General features: G+C 67.6%; 7 protein-coding genes across 8 annotated transcripts; 5 read left to right on the forward strand and 2 right to left on the reverse strand.

Moving 5' to 3' along the window:
• Positions 1-383: 383 nt before the first annotated feature.
• On the forward strand, positions 384-2,254 carry RHOBADRAFT_18737 (uncharacterized protein; the record flags this gene model as incomplete). Its single annotated transcript, XM_018412445.1, has 7 exons — positions 384-429; positions 510-689; positions 772-857; positions 950-1,447; positions 1,539-1,646; positions 1,750-1,902; positions 1,985-2,254. Coding segments are annotated over 7 exons (1,341 nt in total), but the record flags the coding sequence as incomplete, so codon positions are not given.
• Positions 2,247-3,628, reverse strand: RHOBADRAFT_67001 (uncharacterized protein). The gene is made up of 8 exons (XM_018419145.1): positions 3,582-3,628; positions 3,432-3,496; positions 3,191-3,357; positions 2,957-3,125; positions 2,752-2,882; positions 2,546-2,688; positions 2,396-2,462; positions 2,247-2,331 (listed from the first exon to the last, which is right to left on the reverse strand). The coding sequence occupies exons 1-8, from the start codon at positions 3,582-3,584 to the stop codon at positions 2,279-2,281; spliced, it is 798 nt and encodes a 265-aa protein (XP_018267917.1). The 5' UTR covers positions 3,585-3,628; the 3' UTR covers positions 2,247-2,278.
• A 1,521-nt stretch (positions 3,629-5,149) lies between these two features.
• Positions 5,150-5,897, forward strand: RHOBADRAFT_56256 (uncharacterized protein). Its single transcript, XM_018418264.1, has 3 exons — positions 5,150-5,348; positions 5,444-5,512; positions 5,581-5,897. Exons 1-3 carry the CDS (start codon positions 5,280-5,282, stop codon positions 5,848-5,850), a joined length of 408 nt encoding a protein of 135 aa, XP_018267918.1. The 5' UTR covers positions 5,150-5,279; the 3' UTR covers positions 5,851-5,897.
• An 897-nt stretch (positions 5,898-6,794) lies between these two features.
• Positions 6,795-9,002, forward strand: RHOBADRAFT_30485 (uncharacterized protein). The gene is made up of 6 exons (XM_018412911.1): positions 6,795-6,985; positions 7,061-7,201; positions 7,271-7,534; positions 7,631-7,774; positions 7,846-8,609; positions 8,704-9,002. The coding sequence occupies exons 1-6, from the start codon at positions 6,836-6,838 to the stop codon at positions 8,966-8,968; spliced, it is 1,728 nt and encodes a 575-aa protein (XP_018267919.1). The 5' UTR covers positions 6,795-6,835; the 3' UTR covers positions 8,969-9,002.
• A 2,287-nt stretch (positions 9,003-11,289) lies between these two features.
• RHOBADRAFT_18801 (uncharacterized protein) lies at positions 11,290-12,291 on the reverse strand (the record flags this gene model as incomplete). The annotated part of the gene is made up of 2 exons (XM_018412448.1): positions 11,290-11,591; positions 11,655-12,291. Coding segments are annotated over 2 exons (939 nt in total), but the record flags the coding sequence as incomplete, so codon positions are not given.
• A 4,828-nt stretch (positions 12,292-17,119) lies between these two features.
• Positions 17,120-20,040, forward strand: RHOBADRAFT_67002 (uncharacterized protein). Its single transcript, XM_018419146.1, has 14 exons — positions 17,120-17,305; positions 17,373-17,452; positions 17,514-17,644; positions 17,707-17,761; positions 17,821-17,967; positions 18,037-18,295; positions 18,372-18,439; positions 18,555-18,619; positions 18,696-18,707; positions 18,810-18,986; positions 19,075-19,138; positions 19,227-19,308; positions 19,430-19,567; positions 19,648-20,040. The coding sequence occupies exons 1-14, from the start codon at positions 17,226-17,228 to the stop codon at positions 19,901-19,903; spliced, it is 1,614 nt and encodes a 537-aa protein (XP_018267921.1). The 5' UTR covers positions 17,120-17,225; the 3' UTR covers positions 19,904-20,040.
• Positions 20,041-20,210: 170 nt separating this feature from the next.
• On the forward strand, positions 20,211-25,407 carry RHOBADRAFT_56260 (uncharacterized protein). 2 transcript variants are annotated; one of them, XM_018418265.1, is made up of 17 exons: positions 20,211-20,226; positions 20,305-20,461; positions 20,725-21,170; positions 21,253-21,391; positions 21,466-21,532; positions 21,606-21,680; positions 21,779-22,046; positions 22,121-22,221; positions 22,294-22,526; positions 22,598-22,665; positions 22,740-22,797; positions 22,868-22,998; positions 23,073-23,183; positions 23,255-23,613; positions 23,708-23,775; positions 23,854-24,081; positions 24,150-25,407. In XM_018418265.1, the coding sequence occupies exons 3-17, from the start codon at positions 20,837-20,839 to the stop codon at positions 25,147-25,149; spliced, it is 3,240 nt and encodes a 1,079-aa protein (XP_018267922.1). In that variant the 5' UTR covers positions 20,211-20,226; positions 20,305-20,461; positions 20,725-20,836; the 3' UTR covers positions 25,150-25,407. The 2 variants fall into 2 exon arrangements, with proteins under 2 accessions (XP_018267922.1, XP_018267923.1); XM_018418266.1 differs by lacking the exons at positions 20,211-20,226; positions 20,305-20,461; positions 20,725-21,170; ... (11 more) ...; positions 23,708-23,775; positions 23,854-24,081 and having other exon boundaries at positions 24,537-25,407.
• Positions 25,408-25,681: the final 274 nt, after the last annotated feature.

A 25,681-nucleotide genomic window follows, 5' to 3' on the forward strand; every position in this document is an offset into this window, starting at 1 on the left:
ATCACCTCGACCGCACCCACGCCGACATCAACACCGACCCACACCCGTCCACTCCCCCTCTCCCCGCCGCCGCCGACTCGACCCCGCCTCCCCCTCCTCCTCCTCCTGCCCCTCTTCCTCCTGTCGCCGCCGCCGCCACCGCCGCCGTCGAGTCGGCAACCCGCGATCCCGCTCCAGTCGATGCTCACGACTCGTCCGTCACGCCGCCATCTTCAAGCCCGGCCGTCGCCGTGCCCGACCTCGGGCCCGTCCTGTCGCCCGACAACCTCGACCCGGCCGCTGCTGCGCCAGCTCAAGTGCGTCCGCCTCGCTCGTCTTTCCCTGCGTTGCCCCCAGGGCTCACCGTCGTCACCGCCTCGCAGCAGCAACACACGCCCACCACCTCGCGCGTCCCTGCGTCCCGTGTCGGCCGCCTCTTTCACTATGGAGGTGCGTCGCGCCCTCTCTCTCGTCCCGCCCGTCGAACCCGCCCGCATCGTCAGCTCACGCACCTTTGTCCCTCCCGACAGGGCTCGCCGCGAGCTTGGGCTGGGGCATGGCCAGCGAGGCCGTGCGGCGCACCGGCCGAGAGCCGTCGTCGGCCTCGCGCTCGCTCCTCATGAGCGAGGCCAACCTCGAGCGCCTCGTCGCCAAACTCGCAAAGATGCGTGGCGCCGCCCTCAAGCTCGGACAGTTCCTCAGCATCCAAGGTGCGCCCGCGCTCGCCAGCTCTCGATCGCTCTCGGACCCCCTCAACGAGCCTAACTCACCCTCGTCGCCGCCCGTCGATAGACACCAAGCAGCTACCGCCGCAGCTCGAGGCCATCCTGCAGCGTGTCCAGAACAGCGCCAACTACATGCCCGAGTGGCAGACCGAGGTTCGTCGCAGCGTCTTCCTCTTCCCTCCTCTCGCCTCGCTCGCCGATGCCTAGAAGCGGCCCTGACCGGCCCTGCGTCTGTGCGTCCGCAGAAGGTCCTCGTCGACACGCTCGGCGCCGACTGGCGGTCCCACTTTGACGACTTTGACCTGCGCCCGTTCGCCGCCGCCTCGATCGGCCAAGTGCACGCCGCCACGCTCTCGCCGACCTCGCCCCTCGCCGAGCAGTACCCGGGCGTCGAGCGTCTCGCCGTCAAGGTCCAGTTCCCGGGCGTCCGCGAGTCGATCACGAGCGACCTCGCCACCTTGCGCTGGCTGCTGCTCGCGAGCGCCGCCCTGCCACGCGGCCTGTACCTCGACAACACGCTGCGCGTCCTCGGGCGCGAGCTCGACGACGAGTGCGACTATGTCCGCGAGGCCGAGTGCGGCCGCCGCATGCGCCACGCCATCGTCAACTCGCCGCTGCGCGCCGACTTTGACGTCCCGCGCGTCGTCGGCGAGCTGAGCGGGCCCATGGTCCTCACGACCGAGATGATGACGGGCCGCCCGCTCAAGGACGTCCTCGACTTGGACCAGCCGGCACGAGACCTGGTGAGCTCGTCACGTTCCTCTTTCCTCACGGTCGAGGCCTCCAAGGTCGGTCGGGCGTGCACTGACCCCCTTGCCCCTCGCCCCGTTCCAGATCGGCACGCGCATCATCCAGCTCTGCATGCACGAGCTGTTCGACTTTCGGCTCATGCAGACCGACCCCAACTGGAGCAACTTTCTCTACAACGCCCAGTCGAACAAGGTGCGCCCTCGCGGTCCTCCCCCTCTGCCCCTCTTGCCCTCCTCGTCGACCTTCCTCGCCGTCGACAAACGCCAACCTTTTTTTGCCCCTCTTGCCCGTGCAGCTCGAGCTCATCGACTTTGGCGCCACCCGCGAGTACTCGGACGCGTTCATGTCGCTCTACGAGGGCCTGCTCCGGGCAGCTGTCGACGAGGACCGCGAGGCCGCCTTGCGCTTCTCTCGCGAGCTCGGGTACCTCTCAGGCGACGAGAACGAGGTCCGTCCCCCGCGTCTCTCTCTCTCTCCCTGACCAACAGTGCCCGAACCCGAACTGACACTGTCGTCCACGTTTCCCGCAGGTCATGCTCGACGCGCACCTCGACTCGCTCTTTGCGCTCGCGACGCCGTTCCGTCCGTCGTCGCCCTCGCCGTTCCCGTTCGGCGACCTCGGCCCGCCCATCACGGCCAAGATCCGCGCCCAGATCCCCGTCATGCTCAAGCACCGCCTCAGGCCTCCTCCCGAGGAGACGTACAGCCTCAACCGCAAACTGAGCGGCGCTTTCCTCCTCTGCGAGCGCTTGGGGAGCCGGGTCCCGGTCCAGGAGGCGTGGCGGGCCGTCTTGAAATGAGAAAGACCGCGTTGCATCTCTCTCTCAAGATCTACACACGCTCTGTACAAAGTCGTCGATGAGAGAAGGCCATGCCGCTGTTTCGAGTCGGTCGTCAGTCCCTGTGCGACCTCGTGCCGGTCGACGAGAGCAGAGGCGGACTGCAAGGCTCACCTTCCTCGTCGTAGTTCGAGAAAGACTCGTCGACGGACCGCGCAAAGTCGAGAAACTGTGCACGTGCGGCGGGACGAGAGGCGAGTCAGGGATGCTCGACAACAAGAGAGAGAGAAAGAGAGAGAACGAGAGACGCACGAGGCTCCAGGTGTCGCGCGAGACCGCTCGCCCGCCCTTGCCCTCGAGGAACGCGAGCCACTGGGCCAAGTGTCGAGCCGGGAACGTCGAGTCGGGATCGAGAGGGATGAGGAGGTTCCACAACTCGCGCGCGATGTCGAACTCTGCGCACGCGCAAGGGCGGACGTCAGTGACGGGCGCAGGGTGGGAGGGAGAGGGGGACGCACGCAGGCTCTTTTGCCCTTCTGCCTTGGCGTAGTCGAAGGCAAAGTTGTAGATGCGCTTGAAGGTCGTCGGGTCCCGCACCTGCTCCTGAAGCTTTGCGACGTACTGCTTCTGGCGCTCGATCGAGTCGCACCTGCGCGCGAGGACAAGCTGGGTCAGCCCGACGCTCGGGTGAACGAGTCGCGAGGGGACGGTGCGCGGGCTCACCCGACTGCTTGCCACGCCTCGGTCCAGCTGCGGCGCGAGAACCGACCCATCGTCGGCGCTTTGGTGAACCAGGCGAGCGCGAGGAAGACGACGTCCTCCGGGTCGACGCCGAGGTCGCGGCAGTACTGCATCGTGCCGTCCATGCCGATCTCGTCTGGCGTAGCTGGATCTGTGTGGGGCCGTGTCAGCTCGGTGCGGCTGGCTGAGAGGGACGAGAGGGGAGCCGAGACGGACCGTGGTACACCGCCCAGACGGCGTCGAGGTTGCGAGCGAGCGTGGCGTTGCTCGCGGCCGTGGTCGCCGAGGTGGCTGCGCCGGCCCGAGGATCGCTGAAGAAGGCGTCCATCGCGTTGTCGAGTCGCCAGGACGCGGCCTTGAGGAACCTCGTCGCGTCGGCCGTTCTGCGCAAGGTCGAGGAGGGACGAGGGAGGTCAGCTCGGCGAGATGGGCAGAAGGGAGTGGGCGGTCGACGCACGTTGCACCGGTGATCTCGACAAACTCGCGGAGCCGCGCCTCTTTGGCGCTCTTGCTGACGGTGCTCTGCGGTGCCGCGAGCGAGGAGGGTGAGCGCGAGGCGGGCGAGGCGAGGCGAGGTGGACCGACCGATTGCGGGCGGTCGACGCACCATGAGAGGGCTTGGGCAAGTGCCGAGACGGTCGAGGACGTAGGACCGATGAAGCGAGGAGAGCGAGGCTCGAGGTGGGGAGAGCGGTGGCCGCCCGCCTCACACGACGAGGGCGACGTCTCGCGATTCTCTCGCTCGCTGCGAGGCAGCAGACACAGACTCAGACGGACAGGTGTGAACAAACGCGCTGCACAACTGCTACAACTTGCGATTCGGCTCGCCGCTCCGAAGCCGCGCTTTGTACGCCGCCGGGCTCTCCAACTCGCTCGCCGCCTGCGCCCACATGCCCACCCTGCGAGCGCTGCGTGCGTGCGACGACGGGTGAGCTCCCACCTGCTCGGCGACGATACCGTGACCAAGGAGGAGGAACGGTCGGACGCACCGCGCTGCCGCTTCGACTGCTCGAAACCGGTCGAGCTGTCCTCCGTGAACGGCGCCAGCTTGCTCGTAGACGGTCGCGACTGCGAGAGGGACCCAGTCAGTGCGTGTGAGTCGCCGAGAGGGAAAGAGTCGAGAGACGTGTGACGCACGGCCGGCCTTGAGGAGGACCTCGGAAAGGTTGCGCTGGCGCAGGTACGGGAAAGGGCGCACGTACGCCATGCCGACGACGCGCCCGTAGCGGTCCTTCTGAAAGAGCTCGACGCGCACTCGTTTGCCGACGCACATGGCGCTCAGGCTGCAGCAGGAAGGGAGGGTGAGGACGTGGTCCGGGTCGGGTGAGGAGGGTCGGTCGACAGAGGGCTCAACAGGTCAAAGGCTTCGCCCGAGAAGGGCTGGGCCGCCTTGCCGAAATGGGCCATCTGGTGCGTCGAGCGTGTCAGGGGCGACGGGGCTCGAGTGGTCGAGGGTCGGGGGGACGCACCTCTGGAGCGTCGACGCCGGCGAGCCTGACCGACAAGGTTTCGCCCTTGAGACCTGGCGGGCGGGAGGACAGTCAGGACCAGACACCGCGAGGTAGGGGGCGAGTAGAAGGTGTGCGCACCGGCTCTAGAAGTTGGCGGGCGCAGCCAGGGCCGCAGGAAGGGACGGTGGAACAGGCGAAAGCCATCGGCGTCGCCCACGCTGCACGAGGGAGGGGGGCGAGCTGAGGCGCGCCGGGGGCAGAAGAGAAAGAGAGAGAGGTGTGCGCACCTGGTTACAGTGCCGCGCAGCCGGGTCGGGCTCAAGTCGGCCGGGGTGAGGTCGTCGACGGTGCGGATGCGGCGCCCGAAGCGGTGCCACACTCTGGAGCCGAGCGCGAGCGCGAGAGCGGTGGCGGTGCCGACGACGAGCGGGTTGGTGGCATCGAGTCGAGAGCAGGCATCGAGCCACGGCGTGCGAGCAGATGGTGGCCGACTCGAGGCGGCGACAGAGCTGTCGGCGGAGGAGGACGGCGGCGACGGCTCGGGCACGGTTGCGTTGGCGGGTGACGCGAGGCCAGCAAGCATGGTACGGCGGCCTGGGCGGAAGCACGCTGGTCCACAACCCAAGGCCGGGCGAGGTTGAGACGAGCGAAGCAGTCTGGTCTCATCTGGTCCGACGAGCGGCAGCCGTCCCTCTCTCTCCATCCACCTTGCGCTCTGGCACTGCCGGCCCAGCTCCGTGCCCCGCCTTGAGCCCAGCGACCCCCAACAGCTGCGCGCAACCGACACCCGCTCTCGCCCTCGTCCTCGTCCTCTCGGCACCTCGTCAGCTCAAGAGCCCTCAGCCGGACAGGGCATGCTCTACCGCGACTGGGACCGCTTCAAGGAGGCGTGCAGTACCCTCTGTCGCGATTCGGACCACCCTGTGCGCCCCCCGTCCCGTCTCTGTCCCTCGACCTCCCTCCCCCTCCTTGCCCCTCCCCCGCCCGCCGCCGCGCTGACCCACTCGGTGGTCGACAGACGCGCGCGTGCATCCGGTGGCGCCATCAAGTCGGCCTCGTCGTCTTCAAGGTCACCAACGATGCCAAGGCGAGTTGCCTCTGGTCGCCTCGCCCGCTCGGTCGAGGCCGCTCACTGACCCTTGCTCCGACCAACAGTGCCTCACGTTCAAGACGCGGTCGACGACCTACCTGAACCGGTTCGACGCCCTCAACCGCGCCCTGCTCCGCCAGTACCAGAACCAGCGCCGCCCGTCGTCGCCCTCGGCACCGGCCCCGATGGCGAGCGAGTCGACCGAGCGCCCAGGTCCGGTCCCGGCGGCCGCGGGAGTGCAGGCGTCGAGTGCGACAGCTCGAGGTGGAGGCGAGGGGCCAGACGAGGCGGCGGCCAAGGCCAAGAAGCGGCGGAGCAAGAAGAAGGCCAAGTGAGGCGGGGAGCGGTTGAGCTGCATCGACGGCTGTGCGCTGTGCATGTCTCGCGCGAGCCGAGCGAGAGTCGAGAGAAGCGTGCAGCGTGTTGCAGTACCGAGCCTGAGCGACAGGGAGAGAGTGAGAGCGAGGCGGTGCACTCTGCAGCTCAGCTTGGGCTCAGCCCTCACTCGCTCGCCCGCTTCTCTCGCTCGTCCAGCGTCTCCGCCACGCCCAGGACTCGCTCGCACGACTCGCACAGCCATGCAGCCACCATCACCACGCGCGTCCGCCGCCGCCGCCGCCGCCGAGCCGACTCGGCTCCTCATCACCAACCTCCACCCGTCCGTCGCCGCCCACCACCTCCGCGAGCACCTCGTGGCCTGCCCGCCTGCCCCACCGGGCATCACCGACCTCAAGGTCCTCTCGCGCCCAAACGGCTCGTCGCGCTGCATCGCCTTCGCAGGCTTCAAGTCGTCCGCCGACGCAGACCGCGTCCGCCGCTGGGCTGTCGGCGCATGGGTCGCAGGCGATCGCGGCGGGGCACGCATCAAGGCCGACTGGGCCAAGGACGTGCGTCCATCGTTTCCCCTCTCTCTCTCTCCCTCCCATCCTCACCCTCGACCCCTCGTCTCCGTCCTCGACCTGACCTCCCTCCCGCCCGCAGACCCGCGATGCACCCCGTCCCGCCAAGCGCCTCAAGCGTACCGACGAGCCTCAGCAGTCGACACCGCGCGACGACCGCTTCAACGAGTTCATGGCCGTCATGGCGCCCGCACGCCCTCACGCCGAGCCCGCTCCTGTCGACGTCTCGCGAGCCGCCGCTCCCGCCCAAGAGCATGATGCCGCACCTGTACACCTGTCGCCGCCTCCGCAACATGGTCAGCGCCCGAATGCCCCGATCGCCGCGTCCCCGAGCGAGCCAGTCGTCCTCCCCGACGTCGTCGTCGACGACGGCGCGGCAGGCAACGCCGAGCTGAGCGACGCCGACTACCTCGCCCGCCGCATGAAGCGCCGCATCGACGACGTCGACGACGCCGAGGGCCCTGTGCTCGAGCTTGCCCAGCAGGACCCGCTCTGGCAACAAGAAGACGCCGACGGGCCCGGATCCGTCGCCGCCGCGCTCAGCGATCAAGCGCCGGCATCTGCAGTCGAGGCGAGTCCCCTTTACCCAAGTCGAGGCCGACGACCGCGTCCCGAAACTGACATCGCCTCTGCCTGTGTCTCGCAGCAAGCGTCGCCTTCGTCGGGAGACGCGCCCGCTCGAGAGACGATCCTCGACACGGCGCGCCTCTTTGTGCGCAACCTGCCGTTCACCGCCACGACTCAAGATCTCGAGCAGCTGTTTGGCGCCCATGGTCCCGTCGAGCAGGTGCGCCCGTTGCCTTCCCTCTTCTCCCCCAACACCCTCACGTTCAGCTGTTGACCTATTTTCCCGCAGGTGCACATCCCCGTCGACAAGCGCACCTCCACGCCAAAAGGGCTCGCCTACGTCAAGTTCGGCAAAGCTCCCGACGCGCTCGCCGCGTTCGACGCCCTCGACGGCACGACTTTCCAGGGCCGCCTGCTCCACATCCTCCCGGCGATCGGTCGCGGCGAGCGAGCCGAGCCTGCAGGACGCTCGGCGACGCTCAAGGAGGACCGTCTCGAACGTCGCAAGCAGTCGGCCGGCCAGTCGTTCAGCTGGGGCGCTCTCTACCTCAACGTGCGTCCCACCTTCTCCTTCTCGTCCCTCGTCGCCTTCCTCCTCTTTGTCCCTCGTCGCCTCTTTCCAGTGACCTGACGAAGGTCCCACACACAGACCGATGCCGCCCTGTCGGCTGTCGCAGACCGACTCGGCATCTCGAAATCCGTCCTGCTCGATCCCGCGGCGAGCGACCCCGCCGTCAAGGTCGCCCTCGCCGAGGCGCACACGCTTGCCGAGACCAAGCGCTACTTCGAGGATGTGAGTTTCCCTCCTGTGTCCCTGCGTCGGGCCCTGTGTCGTACCGTCACTGACTACGAGGCCCCGAGCAGGAAAATGTCAACGTCGCCGCCTTTTCGCGGCCGGGCCCGCGCTCGTCGACCTGCATCCTCGTCAAGAACCTCCCGTACGGCACGTCCGCCGCGTCGCTGCACTCGCTCTTTGCCCCGCACGGCGCCATTCGCCGACTTCTCGTGCCCCCGTCCGGCCTCATCGCCGTCGTCGAGCTCGAGGACGCCGCGGCAGCAGCAGCAGCATGGCGCGCGCTCGTGTACAAGCAGTTCTCGGGCAGCGTCCTGTACCTCGAGAAGGCGCCGGCCGCCATCTTCGCGTCCGAGGGCGAGCCCGGCCCGAGGAGCGAGGTCGCAGCCCTGCCCGTCACGGCCGCTCGAGCCGCAACCCGAGTCGATCCGCCCGAGGGAGACGATTCTGCGCAGAGCGCGGCCGCGACGCTGTTCGTCAAGAACCTCAACTTTGCCACGACGACGCCTCGCCTCAAGACCGCCTTCGACGCGTTCCCGGACGTCGTGTTCGCCCGAGTCCAGACCAAGTCGGACCCGGCCCAGCCCGGTCGTACCCTCAGCATGGGCTTCGGCTTTGTCGGGTTCCGCACGGCGGCGGCGGCCGCCGCCGCCAAAGACGCCCGTCAAGGTTACGTCCTCGACGGCCACGCGCTCGACGTCCGCTTCGCGCAGCGCAACGCCGACCGAGCCGCCACCACGGCGCCGAGCGCAGGTGCCAAGGAGACGTCGACCAAGTTGCTCGTCAAGAACGTGCCGTTCGAGGCCACGCGGGCCGATCTTCGGCAGCTCTTTGGGTGCGTCGAGCGAAGCCTCTCTCCTGTCCTGCACCTTCCCGGCCCTGACTCTCTCTCTCCCCTACCCCACCCGCACCTCCCCGTCGACCTGCAGGACCTACGGCACGCTCAAGTCTGTGCGCTTGCCGCGCAAGATGGACAACAAGACGCGCGGGTTCGCCTTCCTCGAGTTTGCGACCCGGCGAGACGCCGAGGCCGCCTTCGACGCTCTCGAGCACACGCACCTACTCGGACGGCATCTTGTGCTTCAGTGGGCCGGCGCCGACGACGGTCCTGAGCGCGAGGGCGAGCGGCCACCGAGCACTGCCGTCGTCGGGGCCCCGTCTCGGCGAGTCGCCAAGACCAAATTTGCGATGTGAGCCGAGCTGCAATGTATCTTTCAGTCGGCCTAGCACATCGGCAACGGGCAGAGGTGCTTCTGCGAGAGAGAGAGAGAGAGTCAGCGCGCGACAGATTGTGCTTCTCGCCAGCGAGCCTCTCTGGCTTCCACCGCTTGCTCTGCGAGCCACATGATCCCAGCCCCGTCAGACCTCAAGAGGGAGACTATCTGGTCTCCCTGCAGGCGCGGCGCAGGCAGGAGGTTTATGCGTGCGCCGCTCGAGACGAAGCAATGGCAAATCGCGGTTTCGTTGGCTCGCCGCGGCACCGGTCGCTTCTTCTCGAGAGGCTACCGGCCGCCAGGACCTCACAGGCGCCCACACAGACCGCTCGAGCCATGTGCGGCGTCGAGAGGTCGTCCTCGCTCGAGCCAGTCCGGCTGCGTCGAAAGTCGACGCACGGACCCACGACCTTCTCAAACGCGCCTCGCGCCGCCGTTCCTCCCGCTTGCTCGCTCTCGCTCTCGCTCTCGCTCTCGGCGGTCGACAGGTCCCAGCCGCTCGTTCCTGTGACCGACGACAACATGTCCCAGCGATAAGGAGAGAGCTGCGCGCTGCGTCTCGCTCGACCTCGATTCTTTGACTTTGCTCGACTCGAGAGCTCACTATTGCGAAGCGGTCTTTGTGAACCCGAGACGCTCTCGACGGACCTTTCGAGACGAGTACTCGAGAGTGTGCGAGCGCCCCGAGCCTGTCGAGCATCGACGCACGGTCCCGCGACCTTCTCAAACGCGCTTCCCTCGCTTGCTCGCTCTCGCTCTCGCTCTCGACGGTCGACACGTCCCAGCCGCTCGCTACTCTGACGGACAACGACAAGTTTCAGCGATAACTGAGTTCCGCCGGGAAGTGTCACGACAAGACGAGATACAAGAGATCGTCTAGAGGAGTGCGGGCGCGAGGAATGCGACAGTGCGAGGAAAGGGGGTGCGCTCGACGCAAAAGCGAGGATCCACGGACAGGCGGGGGTACAGGGTCGAGACGAAGGCGATTGGGAGGCCGACAACAGTGCGAGGGGAGGCAAAAAAACGACGACGACGAGTATGGGGACGACGGCTCGACATGCGGTGACAATAGACAATATGGGGCGCGAGGCACGACGCTCTTGAGTTATACGACACGGGGACGGCGAGAGGGGGGGAGGTGCAGGCAGGGGATGGGTAAAGGGAGCGTGGGCGAGGTTGATGAGGCGGGAGGGTGACGAGGAGAGCAGCGCTCAGTGCACGAGTTGCTCGTCTCGGGCAGGTGCCGGGATGCGCGTGTAGTACCCGGTCGACGGCGGCATCGGGAACTGGTAGTCGGCCGTCTCCTCGTCGTGCGCGTCCATCTCGGCGGGGAGGACGACCGGTGGCGGGAGCTCGACGTGATACGACGCCTGCTGATCCCGACACGCGTCGGCCCAGTCGTCGGACCAGATCGGGTAGTACGCCGTGTAGGCGGCCTTGGTGCCGGCGCTCAGGGTCGACGACGTGGACGAGGTCGACGTGCACGGCTGGTCGAGCGAGAGCTCGGTCAGAGCCGGCACGGGCACGGGCTCGTCCTCGCCGGCGATGCGCACCTTGTTGGCGTAGGGCACCGCCGACGAGGCGCCGGCGTAGCCGTGCGGCGGTAGGCCTGTCGGCGTCGCCGGCTGGGACGAGTTGCCCGACGACGACGACGACGAGTCGATCGACGTCTTGCGCCGCCGAGAGCTCGGCAGCTGGCGGGCAGCCGTTCTGGGCGATCGTCGCGGCGAGGTGCGCCGGCGGGATGACGGCGTGATGGGCGAGGGCGGCGTCGCGACAAGGTCGTCGCCGTCGGCGCTCGTGGAGCGGTACGCCTCGAACGTGGCACGAGCTTGGCTCGGCGGCGTCGAAGGTGCGTCGACGCGCTTGCGCCTGGGCGTCGGCGAGTGCGGCGCCGGGTGGATGGGCGTGGGAGGAGCGCGAGGCACGCGGCGAGGCGTTGCGGGAGGGGTGAGAGGCGTTTTGCGGGCCGGCTGGGTCGGGGTCGCCGGCGACGAGAAGCCCTCGGCTGTAGGACGGAATGGCATCGTCAGTCTTGTGCGCCCGTCGAGGGGGAGAGAGAGAGCGGGAGAAAAAGGGGAGAGTGGGCGCACCCTTTTGCCACGGCGTCGACGACTCGGACCCCTCCTCCGACCTCTCAGCCTCCGGCTCGTCCGCCCGACGCTGCGCCCTCGGCGTGACACGCGCGATCTCGTCCTCGGCCTCGCGCTCGAGCTCGCGCGGGTCCTTTGCGGCCGCGCTGGCCGCGAACGCTCGCGCCGCCTCCTTGGTCGCCCTCGTCGCGTGCCGGAGCTCGTTCTCGCTCATGACGAACGTCTCGACGCTGAGGATCTCGCGGCGGAGGTCGGCGAGCGAGATGCGCGCCTGCGGGTTGAGCGCAAAGATGCGCTTGAGGATGCGGTTGGTGTGCTCCGAGATGGGGAGGATCGAGCGCAGGAAGTCGGGGTTGCCGAGGTAGGCGCAGAACGTCTCGTCCGAGGGGCACGCCTGCTTCCACGGGTTGCGGCCGCACGTGAGGTTGACGAGGATGACGCCGAGGGACCAGATGTCGTTGTGCGGGGTCGAGTAGGACGACAGGCGCTGGAAGAGGCCGCCCTGGCATTCTGCGGACGCAGGGGGAAAGAGTCAGGGACGAACATAGTGCAGGACGAGACGAGAGGACGCACCTGGCGACATGTAGAACGTCGAGCCGCAGCCAAAGTCGCCGCTCATGCGCTCGCCGGTCGCGAGGCCAAAGTCGGCGAGCATGACCTTCTGGCCGTCGTCGAGGCACAAGATGTTCTCGGGCTTGAGGTCGCGGTGGTAGATGTCCTTGGCGTGGCAGTACTCGACGGCGTCGACGATCTGGAGAAAGACGCGGCGGATGAGGTCGTCGTCGCTCAGGTACCGCTGGCGGTCGGTGATCATGCCGAACAGGTCGCCCTCGTCACAGAACTCGAGGACGACGTAGGTGCACGTCTCGTCGTCGATGACGTTGTACAGGGTCGCGACGTTCGGGTGCTCGGACGCGGCCCAGTGAAGGTTGATCTCGCGCTGCTGGAAGTTGCGCTGGCGCACGTCGAGGCCGACCTTGTTGAGGCACTTGACGGCGTACAGCGGGAGGTGGCCGAGTTCTGGGTGCGCGCGGCTCGTCGGGTAGGGCGTCGGGTGCGCGGCGATGTCGCGCGCGAGGTAGACGACGCCGTACGCGCCGAGGCCGAGTACCGACACGAACTCGAGGTGCGAGATGCCCGTGTGCGGGCTCGAGTTGTCGATGACCTGCCCGATGAGGTTCTGCGAGTGGCTCGAGTTCTGGGCGGCCATGGCGGCCTGCGCCTGGGCGAACGACGTCTGCTGCTGCGCCGCCGGCGCCGGCGCCGGCACAGGTGCGGGTGCGGGTGCGGGTGCGGGTGCGGCGCACGGCTCGTAGCCGGCGGCAGAAGGAGGGGGCGAGGGCGAGCGCGCCGGGAAGAAGTGGACGTCGTCGTCGGACGAGGGGGCGCTGACGATCGACGGGTCGATGGGCGGCTGGAGGCGCGAGTCGGACGAGGCGTACGACGACTGGGACGAGGTCGAGGGCGAGGACAGGGACGAGGCCGTGCCGTCGTCGAACGACGAGGCCGAGGTGAAGTGGGCCTGCATGGTGAACGGCGAGATGAAGCCAAAGAGGCTCATGAGGGCGCTGCCGGGTGCGCTCGTGCGGCGAGAGAGCGGGCTGGACGAGGTCGGGCGGAGGTGAACCGGACGCTGGAACAGGAAGGGACGACTGGGTGAGCGGTGACTCCCAGGGAGAGGGGAGCGGCGGGCGCGCAAAGAGGGGGGACGAGGGGTCGGGAACTCACGCCTGGTGGGTCCAAGAGAATGTGCAGGTGGGCGTGTGCGAGTCGAGTGCGAGGCTTGCGGGTCGGGAGAGATGGCGAGCGAGACCAGCTGATGAGGGCGAGGCCGGTGAACGAGGGACGGGCTCGCGGCGGCGGTGCAGGCGCGAGGTCGACGAGGGCCCAAGAGACGGCACTGCTGGCTAGTGCGGGTCGGGCGTGCGTGTGCGCGAGTGCGTGTGGTGCGAAGTGAGAAGGGCGAGCCGAGGCGGGACGAGCCGCAGGCGGTCGACAAGGCGGAGGCGAGGCGAGGGGGAGGGAGGCGCGCCGCTGGGCCTGCCGCGAAGGGAAGTCGGCACGCGAGTCTCTCTCTCTCTCTCCGGCCCTCGCCCCTCCAGGCACAAGCCAGGCACTGCCGCTCTCGTAACTTACAGTTGCGCTCCCGAAACGTGGTCGATTGCGCCCGCCCCGCTCGACACGGTTTCGCGCACCTCGCCTCGACCTCGGACTCGTCGACGCTCGCGCCCACCTCGCTCGACCCGTTGCAAGCCTCTGCTGCTGCGCTCGCTGGATCAACGTCCGTACGAGAGCACCCAACTGCGCCCTATTTTTGCGGCTGCGGACCTGGCCACGTACGACCGGGCGGCGCGCAGAGCTGCTCGCGCTTCGACCTTCGCTTTCTCCTCGCTCGCAGCTGTCGTCCCGCGCCGCTCTTGGCCGCATCGGTTCTTGCTCTGTTGCTCTGTCGACGGACGATTGCTGCCCGCTGGATGGCACCCTTGAGAGCCAGTGAGAGGAGCGGTTCGTGCGGCAGTCTCTTTGTCCTCCCTCGTCGCTCCTTTTGTTCGCCCGCTCTCACCTGCCGAGCGTTCCGCGTCGCTCACACATCCGACGTTGACGTCGGCAGCTGAAACCTGGCCGCGTGTCCGGCCGTCAATTGCGAGATCTGCGCGTGCCGTGGCCGTGCACTCGAGAGCAGCGAGCCTGGATCAATGACCACGACGCGGGCTCCGTCTTCCCGCAGACCAACTTTCCTCCCGCAGAGCTCTGCTTCATCGAGAACCGGCTCGCGGCAAGCACGGCGTCCCGGTCGACGCTTTCTGCGGCGGCGAGAGCTCGTCGAGCGCGAAAAGGCGCGGTCAGAGCGTCGGGTTCGCCGACGCCAGCTACTACCGTACCAGCTCGAGTCCCGCATTTCCTTGCGACAGGCGCAGCTGCTGTGCCCCATATGCGTCAGAGCTTGAGTGCGTCAGCCCTCTCTCGTCGGAACACCGTCCTCGCCGCTCTCAGTCGCTCTCGGACGCCGCACGGTCCGCCGAACGTTCACCCCTCTCCTGACGATCACTTTACGGCTTTCATATGGCTCGCCGGGCTCTACGCGAGAGGCTCTGGACGTGTGCGAGCCTTTGACCCGAAAGCAGACGGCGTTGACATTGCGCGAGAGCTGGAATCAGCGGGGAGGGCTGGGCGCCGACCCGCCTCACCTTCCCGGGTCGGCAAGGCAGCCGCCGTGGACGTCTTCCCCTTGCATGGCCTCGACGTACTTCCCGCGCCGGGGCTTGACGACGTAGTTAGTACGGACAGCCTGGCGTCGAGCGGAGGGAGATGCGCGGCTCACCAGCTCACCAGCTGCTTGACGGGCTGGAACAAGTTGCGCAAGCCTGCTGCTGCATGGGTACGGGTCTCTCTCAAGTCAGCCTCGTCACAGTGACACCGCTCCAGACGACGTCCGAGTCGTGCGCGACGCCGACCGGACGCTCGCTCGAGCGCACGGACCTCGAATTGGCGGCACGCCGTCCGCTCGAGTCCTGCTCCTGCGGGGCGCGCTCGTCTGTTCGCATTTCGGCCCGCATTGCGACTAGGTGGAGAGCAAGCTGTTCAGCACGTTTGACCGGCTCTCAAAGGCGTGCAGACGACGGAAAGCGACCGACGAGGTCGACCTTCTCAAGTGGCCGGTCCCGCTCCTGTCGGCGCCTTTCTCGCGCTCTCGCGACCCTCGCGCACGTCCGGGGGATTTGTGACGGCCTCGGCCGACTGTCTGTGGCCCGGCACTTACGGGCTGCAGAGCTCGGCGCACTGCAGCGTCTGACGGTGCTGGTGCGACCGGCCTCGGCGCATTCACTCAAACGACAAGTCAACCGAGGGTAACCGCAAAGGCGTCGCGACGTGTCTGCCCGATGACTCGGCCTTCTTGCGCTCAGATTTGCGATCGGCGCTGGCCATCTTTGCGCTGGCTTCGTTCCCCCCCTTCTCGCCGACGTCAGGCCGCGTGCGATATCTCGACCGCATCGGCTGCGGGACAGCGCTTTCGCGGTCCTTCGTCGTGCAGGTCGGCAGCAGCACTCGCGCTGCGCGATCCTCAAGTTCACTCGAAAATGCTTCGCGTCGACCGAGCTGCGACGCACGGGCCGTCTCTCGCTTTCGAGCTCGACCACGTCTGGTGCGAGGCCGCGCAGGGCGCGCACGGATCTCTCGCTGTCCTCTCGCGATGCTTCTATCGGCGGAGCTCTATCCTCCGCGCGACAAGGGGAAGGAGCGGTTCCGATCGAGCGGCGGTCGGCAGGTCGGTGTGCATCGCCCGACCGCGTCAAGATGGGTTGCACCTCTCCCTTAGAGCGCTGCTACACCCTTGCCATTGTCGAGGATGAAACGAGCTCTTCAAACGGGCCGCTCGAGGATTCGCTCCGCCCGCGGAGAGAGCGGGCCCTTCCCGGTTCAGCCTTGTCGCTGCATGGCCCGAGCGAGCGCGCTTTCGCAATGTCAATCAGAGCGCGGCGAGCGGCTTGCGGTCGCTCTGCCTCGTCCAAGCGGGTGCGAACCTGAGCGTGCAGACAGCGAAAGAGCGCGCACTCGGGTTCCGATTCGCGAGCGAGGTGGCCAGGGACGCTTCGCTCACTTCGTTCGCACGCCCGGACCCCTCGGACCGGTGGATCTCGAACGCTCAGCGAGTGCTTTCCCTGCTTCGGACAGCCGGTGCCAATGCTTGTCAGGCATCGGTGCCGAGTACAAGGGACTCGTCTGACCCGCGAGACTGAGCGGCGCAGTGTCGGTAGGGCGGAAACCCGCTCGGGAGGGAGAGCAGGTGGGGGCGACGGTCGGCTGACGCCGTCGCAGGCCACGCTCATTGGCCTAAGCAAGCCTTTCGACTGTCGAGAATACGCGGATCAGGGACGCTCGACACAACGGCCGCGGCAGAAAGTCGAAAAGGGCCTTGTCGCGACGAGGCCCGAGCGACTGCGCAGCGAGCGTCGGCGCGATAGAGACTCTCGACGACGACGCAGCAGCCTGGCTCTCGAGTCTTGCGGCACGTCTCGGTCCGCAGCAATGATTCTCGACACAGAGGAGCGTGCCAGGTGGATGCCATAGGGAGGCGGGCCGGGGCAGAGACGCCGCAGCGACCCTCACCTCTTGGTCGAGGCGCGAGCGAGCAAAGCGAACGTCGAGCGCAGCGCGATGGCAGAGCGCAAGCTGACTGTGCGAGGTTGTAGATCGGGGCACTGGGCCCGCAGATCTGCCACAGAGCGGGTAGCGAGAGCGAGCCAGGCGGAGCGACTCGCGCGCCGGACGAGGAGCAGGGCACCGTCCCGACAGGCTCAGGACGGTTGCCGATGGCGAGCATCGGAGCGTGACAGCATCGCCCCGCCTTGCGCCCCTCGCGTCTGGTCCACCGAGGCGTCTCAGCTCGGGTGCGAGCGAATGAAGCGGTGCCCACCTGCGAGAGGAGGTGCGGGTCGGGGCGAGGCAGCCAGCCTGCGAGGCGCCTGGGCGAGTCGAGGCCCCAGCGTTGGAGCTGTTCTGCGAGGGCCACAGGTACTGGGCTGGGCCTGGTCGACCTTGCCGTCGTTGCGAGGAGCGAGTTGCTGATGAGGCGGCGGAGGGTCGGCGACGAGAGGCGGGGGCGGACGAGGGCACGCCTGGGGCACGGCTGGTGCAGCAGAGTGCAGCAGAGCAGTTCTTCCAGCAGCGCACGCTGGCAGGCCAAGCTGGTCGAGGGCGACGACTCGGGCCAACTCCTCCCCGCTCCTCCTCCACCACCGATACCTCGTCGCCCCGGTCCTCTGCCGACCCGAGATGGGCCTCAGACGCCGCCGGCAAGGCCAGGCCGACTCGCCCGCGGCGGCCCCAGCTGCCGCCCCGTCCTCACCCTCCACCTCCCGCCCCACCTCGTCGACCCCGAGTCGCCCGTCCCGCCTGCGCATCCTGCTCTTCGCCGCGCCCCTCCTCGGCCTCTGGTACCTCGTGTTCGCCCGTCGCCTCGGCCCACGAGGCCTCCCGCAGCACTACGCCGTCTGCTCGCCTCGTGACGGTCGGCAGGTCGTGACGATGGACGAGTCGCGAGGCGGCGCTCACTTGCGCACGCAGTGCGTCGTCGTTAAGGCGGGCACGGTCGTCGGGACGGGCACTTTGGACGAGGTCAGGCGCGACTGGGGCGACGTCGAGATGGCCGGCAAGGGGGTCGGGCGAGGAGGCGGCCTGCGCATCTACTTCCTCAAGAAGGGCGAGACGCTCCTCCCAGGACTGTGCGTCCCTTCTCTCGCCATCAGCGAATCCCTCGAGTCGAGCTGACTCGCGCTCGTCACCCCGCAGGATCGACGCCCACGCGCACGTCCTTCAGCAGGGCGAGTCTGCGAGCGCGGTCGACCTCGTCGGCGCTTCTTCCGTCTCAGGTGCGTCTATCTGGCCGACGATCCTCTCTCGCCTCCCACTGAAGTCGTATCGTCGTCGCAGATGTCGTCGAGCGGATCGCCCGCTTTGTCGCCGCCGACCCGGGCCTCGAAAAGGACAAGAGCCGGTTCATCCTCGGCCTCGGCTGGGACCAGACGCGCTTCTCCGACACCGACGGCGCCTTTCCGACTGCTGTACGTCCCTGGGCCGCAGTGTCTGTTTCCCGCCGTCCCACTGACCTTTGAGCCTCGCGCAGGACGACCTCGAGCGCGACCCTCGCCTGCGAGGCCGGCCGATCTACCTCAAGCGCAGTGCGTCCTCTTGGTTCTCTGTTCGTCATGATGGCGTACTGATCTCGTCCCTGCGATAGTCGACGTGCACGGCCTGTGGGTCTCGCCGGCCGTCCTCGCCCTGTTGCCGTCCGACCTCCCGACCGACCTTCCCGGCGGCGAGATCGTTCGAGGCGCCGACGGCCGACCGAGCGGCATCTTTCTCGACAATGCGATGAGCTTCATCGGTGCGTCTGCCTCCTTCGCCGAGTCCTCCCAGACTTTTCGTCCCTGACCTTCTCTGTCGCCCCCTCTAGCCGCCGTCATTCCTCCCTGGACCGACGCCTCGCGCATGTCCTTTCTTCGCTCCACCGCCCTCTCGATGCTCGAGCACGGCCTCACCTCGGTCCACGACGCGGCGCTGTCGCCCGCCGACGTGCGCTTCCTGCGCGCCCTTGACGAGCAAGGCCGGCTGCCGATCCGTCTTTACGGCTTCGTCGGGTGCGAGCCGACCAACGCGTGGTGCGGCGACGACGACGGCATCGAGCGCTACGAGGGCGACCGGTTCACCGTACGGTGCGTCCTCTCGTTCCTCTATTTCTCCTTCCCTGTCTCTCCTCGAGGAAGCGCTGATCTCGCTCTTTGCGCGCAGAGCGGCCAAGATCTTTTCGGATGGAGCGTTGGGCAGCTGGGGTGCGGCGATGCACGAGCCGTATTCAGGCGCGTCCTCGCTCTGTCGGCGTCGTCGCTCGTGTCGACGCGGCTCGCGCCTGTCTGAGAGTTCGCCAGGCGCCAGCCTGCGCCGGTACTGACGGCTCATCGCCTCGTACCACAGATGCGCCGGACAAGAAGGGCTTCATGATCACCGAGGAGGACGAGCTCGAGCCGCTCATCGCCAAGGTGCGTCGGCGACGCTCCCCCTTCTTCCGTCCTCATCTCGGCGCGGCCCTGACTCAGTTTCCCCCAACGCGCGCAGTGGATCGCCAAGGTGCGTCCCTTATTCCCCCCCTCCGTCTCTGCGCGCCACTAACGGTTCACCTCTGTCCTGCCCTCTCCTCCCCGCCTCACTCGCCGGATCCCGCGCGAGCAGGGCTTCCAGGTCAACTCGCACGGCATCGGCGACCGCGCCAACACGGTCGTGCTCGACATCTACGAGCGCGCTTTGCGCAACCTCACGCTCGCCGACGGGCGCGACCCGGACCAGGACGAGGAGCTGAGGAGGACGCAAAAGGAGGTTCGGCTCCGGGTCGAGCACGCGCAGATCCTGGTGCGCCCTCCTTTCTCTCTCGCTCGGGCTTTCGGACTCGAGCATCGGGCCGAGGAATGTCGACCCTGACGAGCAGCAAGCGAGCCAGACGCAGGACGACATCAAGCGCATGGGCCGCCTCGGGCTCATCGCCTCGTTCCAGCCGACTCACGGTGCGTGTCCCCGGCCGCTCTACCCCTCCTCGGACGTCTCCCATGACCTCGAGAAACGTTCCCTGACGCTCGAGTCCCTTGGCCGCAGCGACGAGCGACATGGCCTACGCCGAGGAGCGTCTCGGCTCGGAGCGCATCAAGGGCGCGTACGCCTGGCGGTCGTTGCTCAGGTGCGTCGACCTTCTCTCTTTCCTCTTTCTCTCGCCCTCTCGACGACCGCAGACGTGCATCGAGCCCAGCAGCCCGTCCCTGACCAACCTCTTCCCCTCTCGCCTTTGGCGGTCGCTGCAGTGCCGGCGCGCCATTCGCTCTCGGGTCCGACTTTCCTGTCGAGAAGGTCAACCCGTTCCTCGGTCTGTACGCGGCGACGACCCGCAAGTGGGCAGACGAGGGCCGCGAGGGGGACTCGCCTCATGGTCGGGGAGGATGGTGCGTCCGCCTCGCACTCTCTCTCTCTCCCGGGCCTCGCCGTCGACTCGCCCTGACCTGCCGCACTCGTGTCGTTACAGGTATCCTGCCGAGCGCCTCACCCCGCTCGAGGCCCTGCGCGGCTTTACGACCTCGGCCGCCTACGCCGCCTTCTCCGAGAACCGCGTCGGCGTCCTCGCAGTCGGCGCGCACGCCGACTTTATCGTCGTCGACGGCGACCCGCTCGACGCCCCCGACGAAGGTGCGCCGGGCAGGGACGAGTGGGAGGCCAAGCTGCGCGGCATGAAGGTGCGCGCGACGGTCGTCGGCGGGAGGGTCATGCACGGCGGGTTCTGAGACGTGGGCGGTGCGCGCGGGAGGCGAGGGAGAAAAGAGGGTGTGCGGGGAGACGATCGACGGGGTCGAGGACGAGGTCGACGACGAGGAGGGTCGGTCGGCGGCGCTGCAACGACGAGAGCGAGTTGCGCACAATCTTCCCGAGGCGCCTTTCCGCTGCGTTCTGCTTCTCGACGAGCTCGTACACGAGAGCCAGGGAGAGAGTGCAGATCCCTTGCGTTAGCGTGAGTCTTTCCTCGTGGTCTTTGGCGTCAGACGTGCCTCGCAGCGGCTCGACGAAGTGAGCGGGCGTGCCAGCCTCGCTCTCACCGGCACAGCTTCGAGTGAGTGTGGCCTGGTCTTGGGCGTGCAGCAGCCTACAGCAGAGTACAGCCCTGACCACTGCCCTCGCCTCGCCGCAGCTCAGCCTCGAGGAACTCCGCCTCGTCTTCCTCCTCCCCTCGTTCTCCTCGACGCGCCAACTCTCCCTCGCTCAGCACACCGCGCTGCAGGCTCAACAGCCTTGACACGTGCACCTCGCCTCTACCCACACAGCCCCACCGGCAGCCCAGCTCTCTTGTGCGTCCTCGCTCCCTTTCCTCGTCGTGTTCGACGAGCTGTCCTGGACCCGGGCGTGACGATCTGGGTCGGCGGCGGGCGTGCGGGAGCTCTCGGCAGCGTGCGTGCACTCGTGCAGGGTGGGCAGAGCGGCATGCGGCACGCAGCTGGCCCCAGAGCTCGTCTCGGGACCGGCCCCCGCCCTCATCAACCTTCGAGGCTCGTCGAGGGACGGACCGCTGACCCACATCCTCCCCGCCCCCCTCGTGCATCGACGGAAACAGACCTGTCGCATCCACTGCACCGTCCCTTCGACACGCCTTGTCCGCAACCTCCCTCTGACGACCCCGACCCCGACCTCGACCACGACCCGTCCTCGACTCGCTCGCGCCCACCATGTCCGACGCAGGCGAGGCCGCGCAGAACCTGTTCGAGTCGTACAATGACAAGATCTCGAGTGTTGCGCCCGGCGCTGTCGGCATCCAGTTGGCCTTGATGGTCGGCGTCGGCCTCGCCGCCCTGTGCGCCTTCTCGGTCCTGCGCCCCAACAACTCGGTCGTGTACCAGCCCAAGGTCAAGTACGCGTCGGACGAGAAGCGGCCGCCCAAGATCGGCAAGGGCCTGTTCGACTGGGTCAACCCCGTGTTCCGCACGACCGAGCAGGAGATGCTCTCGACGATTGGCCTCGACTCGGTCACGTACCTGCGCTTCCTCCGCATGTGCACCTACAGTGCGTCTCCCTCTACTCGTCCTCGGGAGGAGCACGGCGTCCGGAGCTCACCACCCTGCCTCGCCCGCCGCCGCCGCCGCAGTGTTCCTCGTCATCGCCGGCCTCACCTGCGCCATCCTCATCCCGATCGACGTTACCTACAACCTCAAGTACGTCGACTCGGGCGACAGGAACTACCTCCTCATGCTCACGCTCAGCAAGGTCGGCAAGAACTGGCTCTGGTCCGTCCCCTCTCGCCTGTCAACCTCCTTTTTCGCCCGACCTGACGGCTTCTCCTCCCTCTCGGCAAACGCAGGGCACACGTCGTCGCCACCTACGTGCTCACGCTCGTCGTCTTCTACTTCGTCTGGGTCAATTATGCGGTGCGTCCCGCCGTTCGCAAAGGTCGTCGCCCTCGTCACCGAGCACGTCCCTGACACCTTGCCGCGCATGCAGGCCATCGTTCGTCTTCGGTGGCAGTGGTTCCGCTCGCCGGCCTACCAGGACATGCTCTACGCTCGTTCGCTCATGGTGCGTCCCTCTCGTCCCCGAACCTTCCCGACCTAGGCTCGGACCGGCAGCCCCGCCGAGCGGGCCCGCCCTGACCTCTCTCTCGTCCCGCCCTGCAGATCACGCAGGTCAACAAGCAGTTCCAGACGGACGCCGCCTTGCAGGGCCTCCTCGCGTCCCTCAACATCCCCTACCCGACCACGGCCGTCCACATCGGTCGTCGCGTCGGCGCCCTGCCGGCCCTCATCGAGAAGCACAACGAGACGGTCGCCGAGCTCGAGCACGTCCTGACGACCTACTTCAAGAACCCGAACAAGATCGGCGCGCGGCCGACCAAGCGCATCGGCGGGTGGATGGGGCTCGGCGGCCAGAAGGTCGACGCCATCGGTCCGTCCTCGCTCTCGCCCGGGTGCCCCTCTCGCAGGTCCGAGGACGGCTCCTGACATACCTCGTACGCGCAGACTACCTCACCGAGAAGATCAAGCGCCTCGAGGAGCGCGTCGAGCTCGCTCGTCACCAGATCCACGAGCGCAAGGCCGAGAACTACGGCTTCGCGTCCTTTGTGCGTCCGCGACCGACCTCGTCGTCGTCAGCTGTCGATGCCGCACGTACTCACGCACCTCGTCCGCCGCAGGAATCGGTCCCTTACGCCCACATCGTCGCCAAGACGCTCCTCGGCAAGCGCCGCCACAACGCCCAGTTCGAGCTCGCGCCGCAGCCGAGCGACCTCATCTGGCAGAACCTCAACATGTCGAACGCGGCGCGCGGCAAGAACAAGTTCTTCGGCAGCATCCTCCTCATCCTCCTGTGCGGCTTCTACATCATCCCGCTCGTCGCGGTGTCGCTCCTCGCCAACCTGGCCGCGCTGTGCGTCCCCTCTCTCTTACTCGCCTCTCTCTCCGACCGATTCACTGACTAGACCTGGACCACGCACGCAGGTCGGCCTACGTCGGCTTCATCGACCGCTGGATCAACAACTACCCGTGGTTGTTCTCGGCGTTCATCGGTGAGTCTGCTGTCCGCCGCACCTCAATCGTCCCTCTCACCTCGATTCCTGACCTCGCCAACGGCCCCTCGCAGGTGTGGTACCGCCCGTCTTGACCCTCGTGCTGCAGATGATCCTGCCCATGATCATCCGGTGCGTCCCTCTCGGCCTTTCCGCTTCCTCCCCGAGATTCGCCGACTCACGATCGCTCTCCTCGCCGCAGGTGGATCGCCTCGCTGCAGGGTGCGACGACGCACTCGCAGTCGGACCGCATCGTCACGGCGCGCTACTCGGCCTTCCTGTTCATCACCCAGTTCATCATCTTCTCGCTCCTCGGCGTCGTCGTCCAGATCAGTGCGTGCTCTGCTCTCCCTTATCCTCCATCTCGATGGCGTCATTCCTGACGAGGGTCGTCGCCTCGACCGCAGTCTCGAAGGTCGTTCTCGAGGTCCAGGGCAACAAGTCGACGAGCGAGATCCTCAAGTACCTGAGCACGATCCCCGACCAGCTCCAGAGCACGTACATGTACCAGAGCAACTGTGTGTCCTACTTCCTCTACCCTCCCTGCCTCGGACCTCGTCCTGACCTTGGTCGTGCCGCACGCCCGCAGACTGGCTCACCGTGTTCCCTCTCCGAGGTGCCTCGGCGTGCTTCGACCTCGCCCAGGTCATCTCGCTCTTCCTCGTGTGGTCCAAGAAGCACCTGTTCGGCCGCACGCCGCGCGAGATCCGCGAGGCGACCAAGCCGCCCTTCTTCGACTTCCCGGTCTACTACTCGAACTCGCTCCTCCTCGTCGTCGTCGCGCTCGTGTACGCGCCCTTGGCGCCTCTCGTCGCCCTGTTTGGCATGATCGCGTTCGCCATCAGCTACTGGGTCGGCAAGTACAACCTCATGTACGTCGCCGTCCCGAGGAGCGAGACGGGCGGCCGGCTGTGGAACGTCGCCATCAACCGCGTCTTGATGAGCCTCGTGCGTCCTCTCCCTCTTTCTCCCTCTCTTTCTCTTAGTTTTCCCGCCTCGACGCCGTCACTGACTCGAGGACCTCGTCGCGTCGTTGCCGCAGATCCTCATGCACCTCTTCATGGCGGCCTCGATGGGCTTGCAGACCAACTGGTACTACGCCATCGCCCTGTACGCCCCCTTCTCCCTCCCTCTGTTGTCGACGTGAGACCTGGGCGACGAACCTGACCCACGTGCCCCGTCCAACAGTGCGCCACCGGCCATCTCGGTCCCGCTGTACAAGATCCTGCTCGACCGCAAGTTCAAGGACAAGTTCCGGTGGTACATCCCGTCGGACGCCGAGATGGCCGAGGTCCACATGCACCACGCCGACGCGCGCAAGAACCGCCTCGGCAAGCGCTTCGGCCATGACGCCCTGAGCGAGCCGCTGTTCACGCCCATGCTCCACAAGAGCGTACAGCACCTCCTGCCGACCATGTGCGTCCCTCTTTCACTCCCTCTCTCGCCAAGCGGCCACCGATTGACGTGCTGCCTGTGCCCCACAGCTACAACGGCCGCATCGGCCAGGGCGAGGCCAAGCTCGAGGGCCAGACGGTCGACCAACACACGGCGGGCGGCCTCACGTTCGCCATGATCGACGCGCACAACCTCGAGGTCGACCGTGGCGCCTACCTGCGTCAACGCGACGAGGACGAGGCGACCGTGACGACCGCCGCCGCACTCGGTCATCACCGCCGCGGGCCGGGCAGCGTCGCCGGCTCGAGCGCCTTTGGCGGCGCCGGCGACGACGACTACTTCTCGGCGCGGCGCGCCGAGTACCTCAAGACGGGCGCGAGCCGCTCGACGACGCCGTTCAACCCGGGCACGCCCGAGGAGCTCCCGTTCGAGCTGCAGCGCATGCCGACGTTCGACGGCGGCGCCGTCACGCCCGGCGGCGACGCGCTGTACTCATCGGCCAACGCCTCGACCGAGCACCTCATCGGCGCAGCGGCGGGTGCGGCGTACCCGCCGTCGTACGGCTCGCCTCGCGCCGGCCACCGCGCCAACTTGAGCACGGCGAGCTTCGGCAGCGTCGGCGGCCAGGGCGTCTACGGCGAGTACGGCACGCCGTCTCGTCGTCAAAGCGTCGAGATGATGCAGTACGTCGCCGGTCCGCCTGCACCCGCAGCCGGCGGGCGCGCCGTCCCGCAGCGGCAGCACACGGCCGGCTCGTTCGGCGGTAGCCCGGCCATGGGCGGCGGCGAGTGGCAGCCGCAGCCGCAGCACGCACCGCGCCGCAGCATCGACTCGGGTCGCAGCCTCGGCGGCGGCGTCATGTACCCGCCTGGCGCCGGTGCGCCGCGGTACGCCTCGCCGCCGCAGTCGCAGTCGCCGGGCGCGTTCCAGGAAACGCTCGCGTACCCGGTCCCGGCCCCTCGCGGCGGCCCGACGCAGTACTCGCCGCTGCAGCCGATGGAGAGCAGCGAGCACCTGCCGCAGGGCGGCGCGCCGTCGCGGCTCCCGGGCATGGGCCTCCCTCCTGGCGCCGGTCCTGCGCGCCGGTGAGTCGGTCACTCGCTCCCGCCCGCATCCTTCCCCTCCCTCCCTTTGTCCCTAGACGACCTTCCGCTGCGCTAGACGCACCCACAGACACTACCCGCGCCCCCTTCTCCCCTTCGCCTCGCACGACCGCTCCCGCTCTTGACGATCCCCCTGCATGTGCCTTCTCCCTCTTTGACCTTGATTACCCCTCGCTCTCTCTCTCCCTTTCCAAATCGTTCTGCCTCGCGCAACGCAACTGTAGCATGCCGTTCCTCCTTCCTCTCTTCCGTGCGCCGTTCGGGAGGAGAGGAGCGAGTCGGGCTGCACGAGAGATCTTTGTGGAACGGGCAGGCTCTCTGCCTGTGCTGGTCAAGAGAGCCGAACCTCGAGCACCCGTTCGCCGTCGAGAGCGCAGCCGATTAGTTCCACAGCCGGCGTCGCCGTCGATGTCAACTCGTCGAGGAGAGCGGGGCTCGCTCGCTTCTGCTCTCGACCAGAACCTCTCACTTGCACCTGCACCAGAGAGCACGCTATCGCCAGCACTCCTTGCGCGCCT

Source organism: Rhodotorula graminis (genome assembly GCF_001329695.1).
Source record: "Rhodotorula graminis WP1 unplaced genomic scaffold RHOBAscaffold_18, whole genome shotgun sequence".
Lineage (NCBI taxonomy): Eukaryota > Fungi > Basidiomycota > Microbotryomycetes > Sporidiobolales > Sporidiobolaceae > Rhodotorula > Rhodotorula graminis.

What these genes read in the sequence shown, in the direction of transcription:
- RHOBADRAFT_56260 (XM_018418265.1), top strand. Translation starts at nt 20,837, where the DNA reads ATGTCCGACGCAGGCGAGGCCGCGCAGAACCTGTTCGAGTCGTACAAT. An exon ending in TCGTCTGGGTCAATTATGCG is followed by an intron (nt 21,533 to 21,605) that starts GTGCGTCCCGCC and finishes CCGCGCATGCAG; the next exon opens with GCCATCGTTCGTCTTCGGTG. An exon ending in GTTGTTCTCGGCGTTCATCG is followed by an intron (nt 22,666 to 22,739) that starts GTGAGTCTGCTG and finishes GGCCCCTCGCAG; the next exon opens with GTGTGGTACCGCCCGTCTTG.
- RHOBADRAFT_30485 (XM_018412911.1), top strand. Translation starts at nt 6,836, where the DNA reads ATGAAGCGCCGCATCGACGACGTCGACGACGCCGAGGGCCCTGTGCTC. An exon ending in CGCCGGCATCTGCAGTCGAG is followed by an intron (nt 6,986 to 7,060) that starts GCGAGTCCCCTT and finishes TGTGTCTCGCAG; the next exon opens with CAAGCGTCGCCTTCGTCGGG. An exon ending in CCAAGCGCTACTTCGAGGAT is followed by an intron (nt 7,775 to 7,845) that starts GTGAGTTTCCCT and finishes GGCCCCGAGCAG; the next exon opens with GAAAATGTCAACGTCGCCGC.
- RHOBADRAFT_67002 (XM_018419146.1), top strand. Translation starts at nt 17,226, where the DNA reads ATGGCCGGCAAGGGGGTCGGGCGAGGAGGCGGCCTGCGCATCTACTTC. An exon ending in CTCGTTCCAGCCGACTCACG is followed by an intron (nt 19,139 to 19,226) that starts GTGCGTGTCCCC and finishes CCTTGGCCGCAG; the next exon opens with CGACGAGCGACATGGCCTAC. An exon ending in CCTCATGGTCGGGGAGGATG is followed by an intron (nt 19,568 to 19,647) that starts GTGCGTCCGCCT and finishes GTGTCGTTACAG; the next exon opens with GTATCCTGCCGAGCGCCTCA.
- RHOBADRAFT_67001 (XM_018419145.1), bottom strand. An exon ending in GTCGAGATCACCGGTGCAAC is followed by an intron (nt 3,358 to 3,431) that starts GTGCGTCGACCG and finishes GACCTTGCGCAG; the next exon opens with AACGGCCGACGCGACGAGGT. An exon ending in AGAAGGGCAAAAGAGCCTGC is followed by an intron (nt 2,689 to 2,751) that starts GTGCGTCCCCCT and finishes GCGCGTGCGCAG; the next exon opens with AGTTCGACATCGCGCGCGAG.
- RHOBADRAFT_56256 (XM_018418264.1), top strand. Translation starts at nt 5,280, where the DNA reads ATGCTCTACCGCGACTGGGACCGCTTCAAGGAGGCGTGCAGTACCCTC. An exon ending in GTCGCGATTCGGACCACCCT is followed by an intron (nt 5,349 to 5,443) that starts GTGCGCCCCCCG and finishes GGTGGTCGACAG; the next exon opens with ACGCGCGCGTGCATCCGGTG. An exon ending in AGGTCACCAACGATGCCAAG is followed by an intron (nt 5,513 to 5,580) that starts GCGAGTTGCCTC and finishes TCCGACCAACAG; the next exon opens with TGCCTCACGTTCAAGACGCG.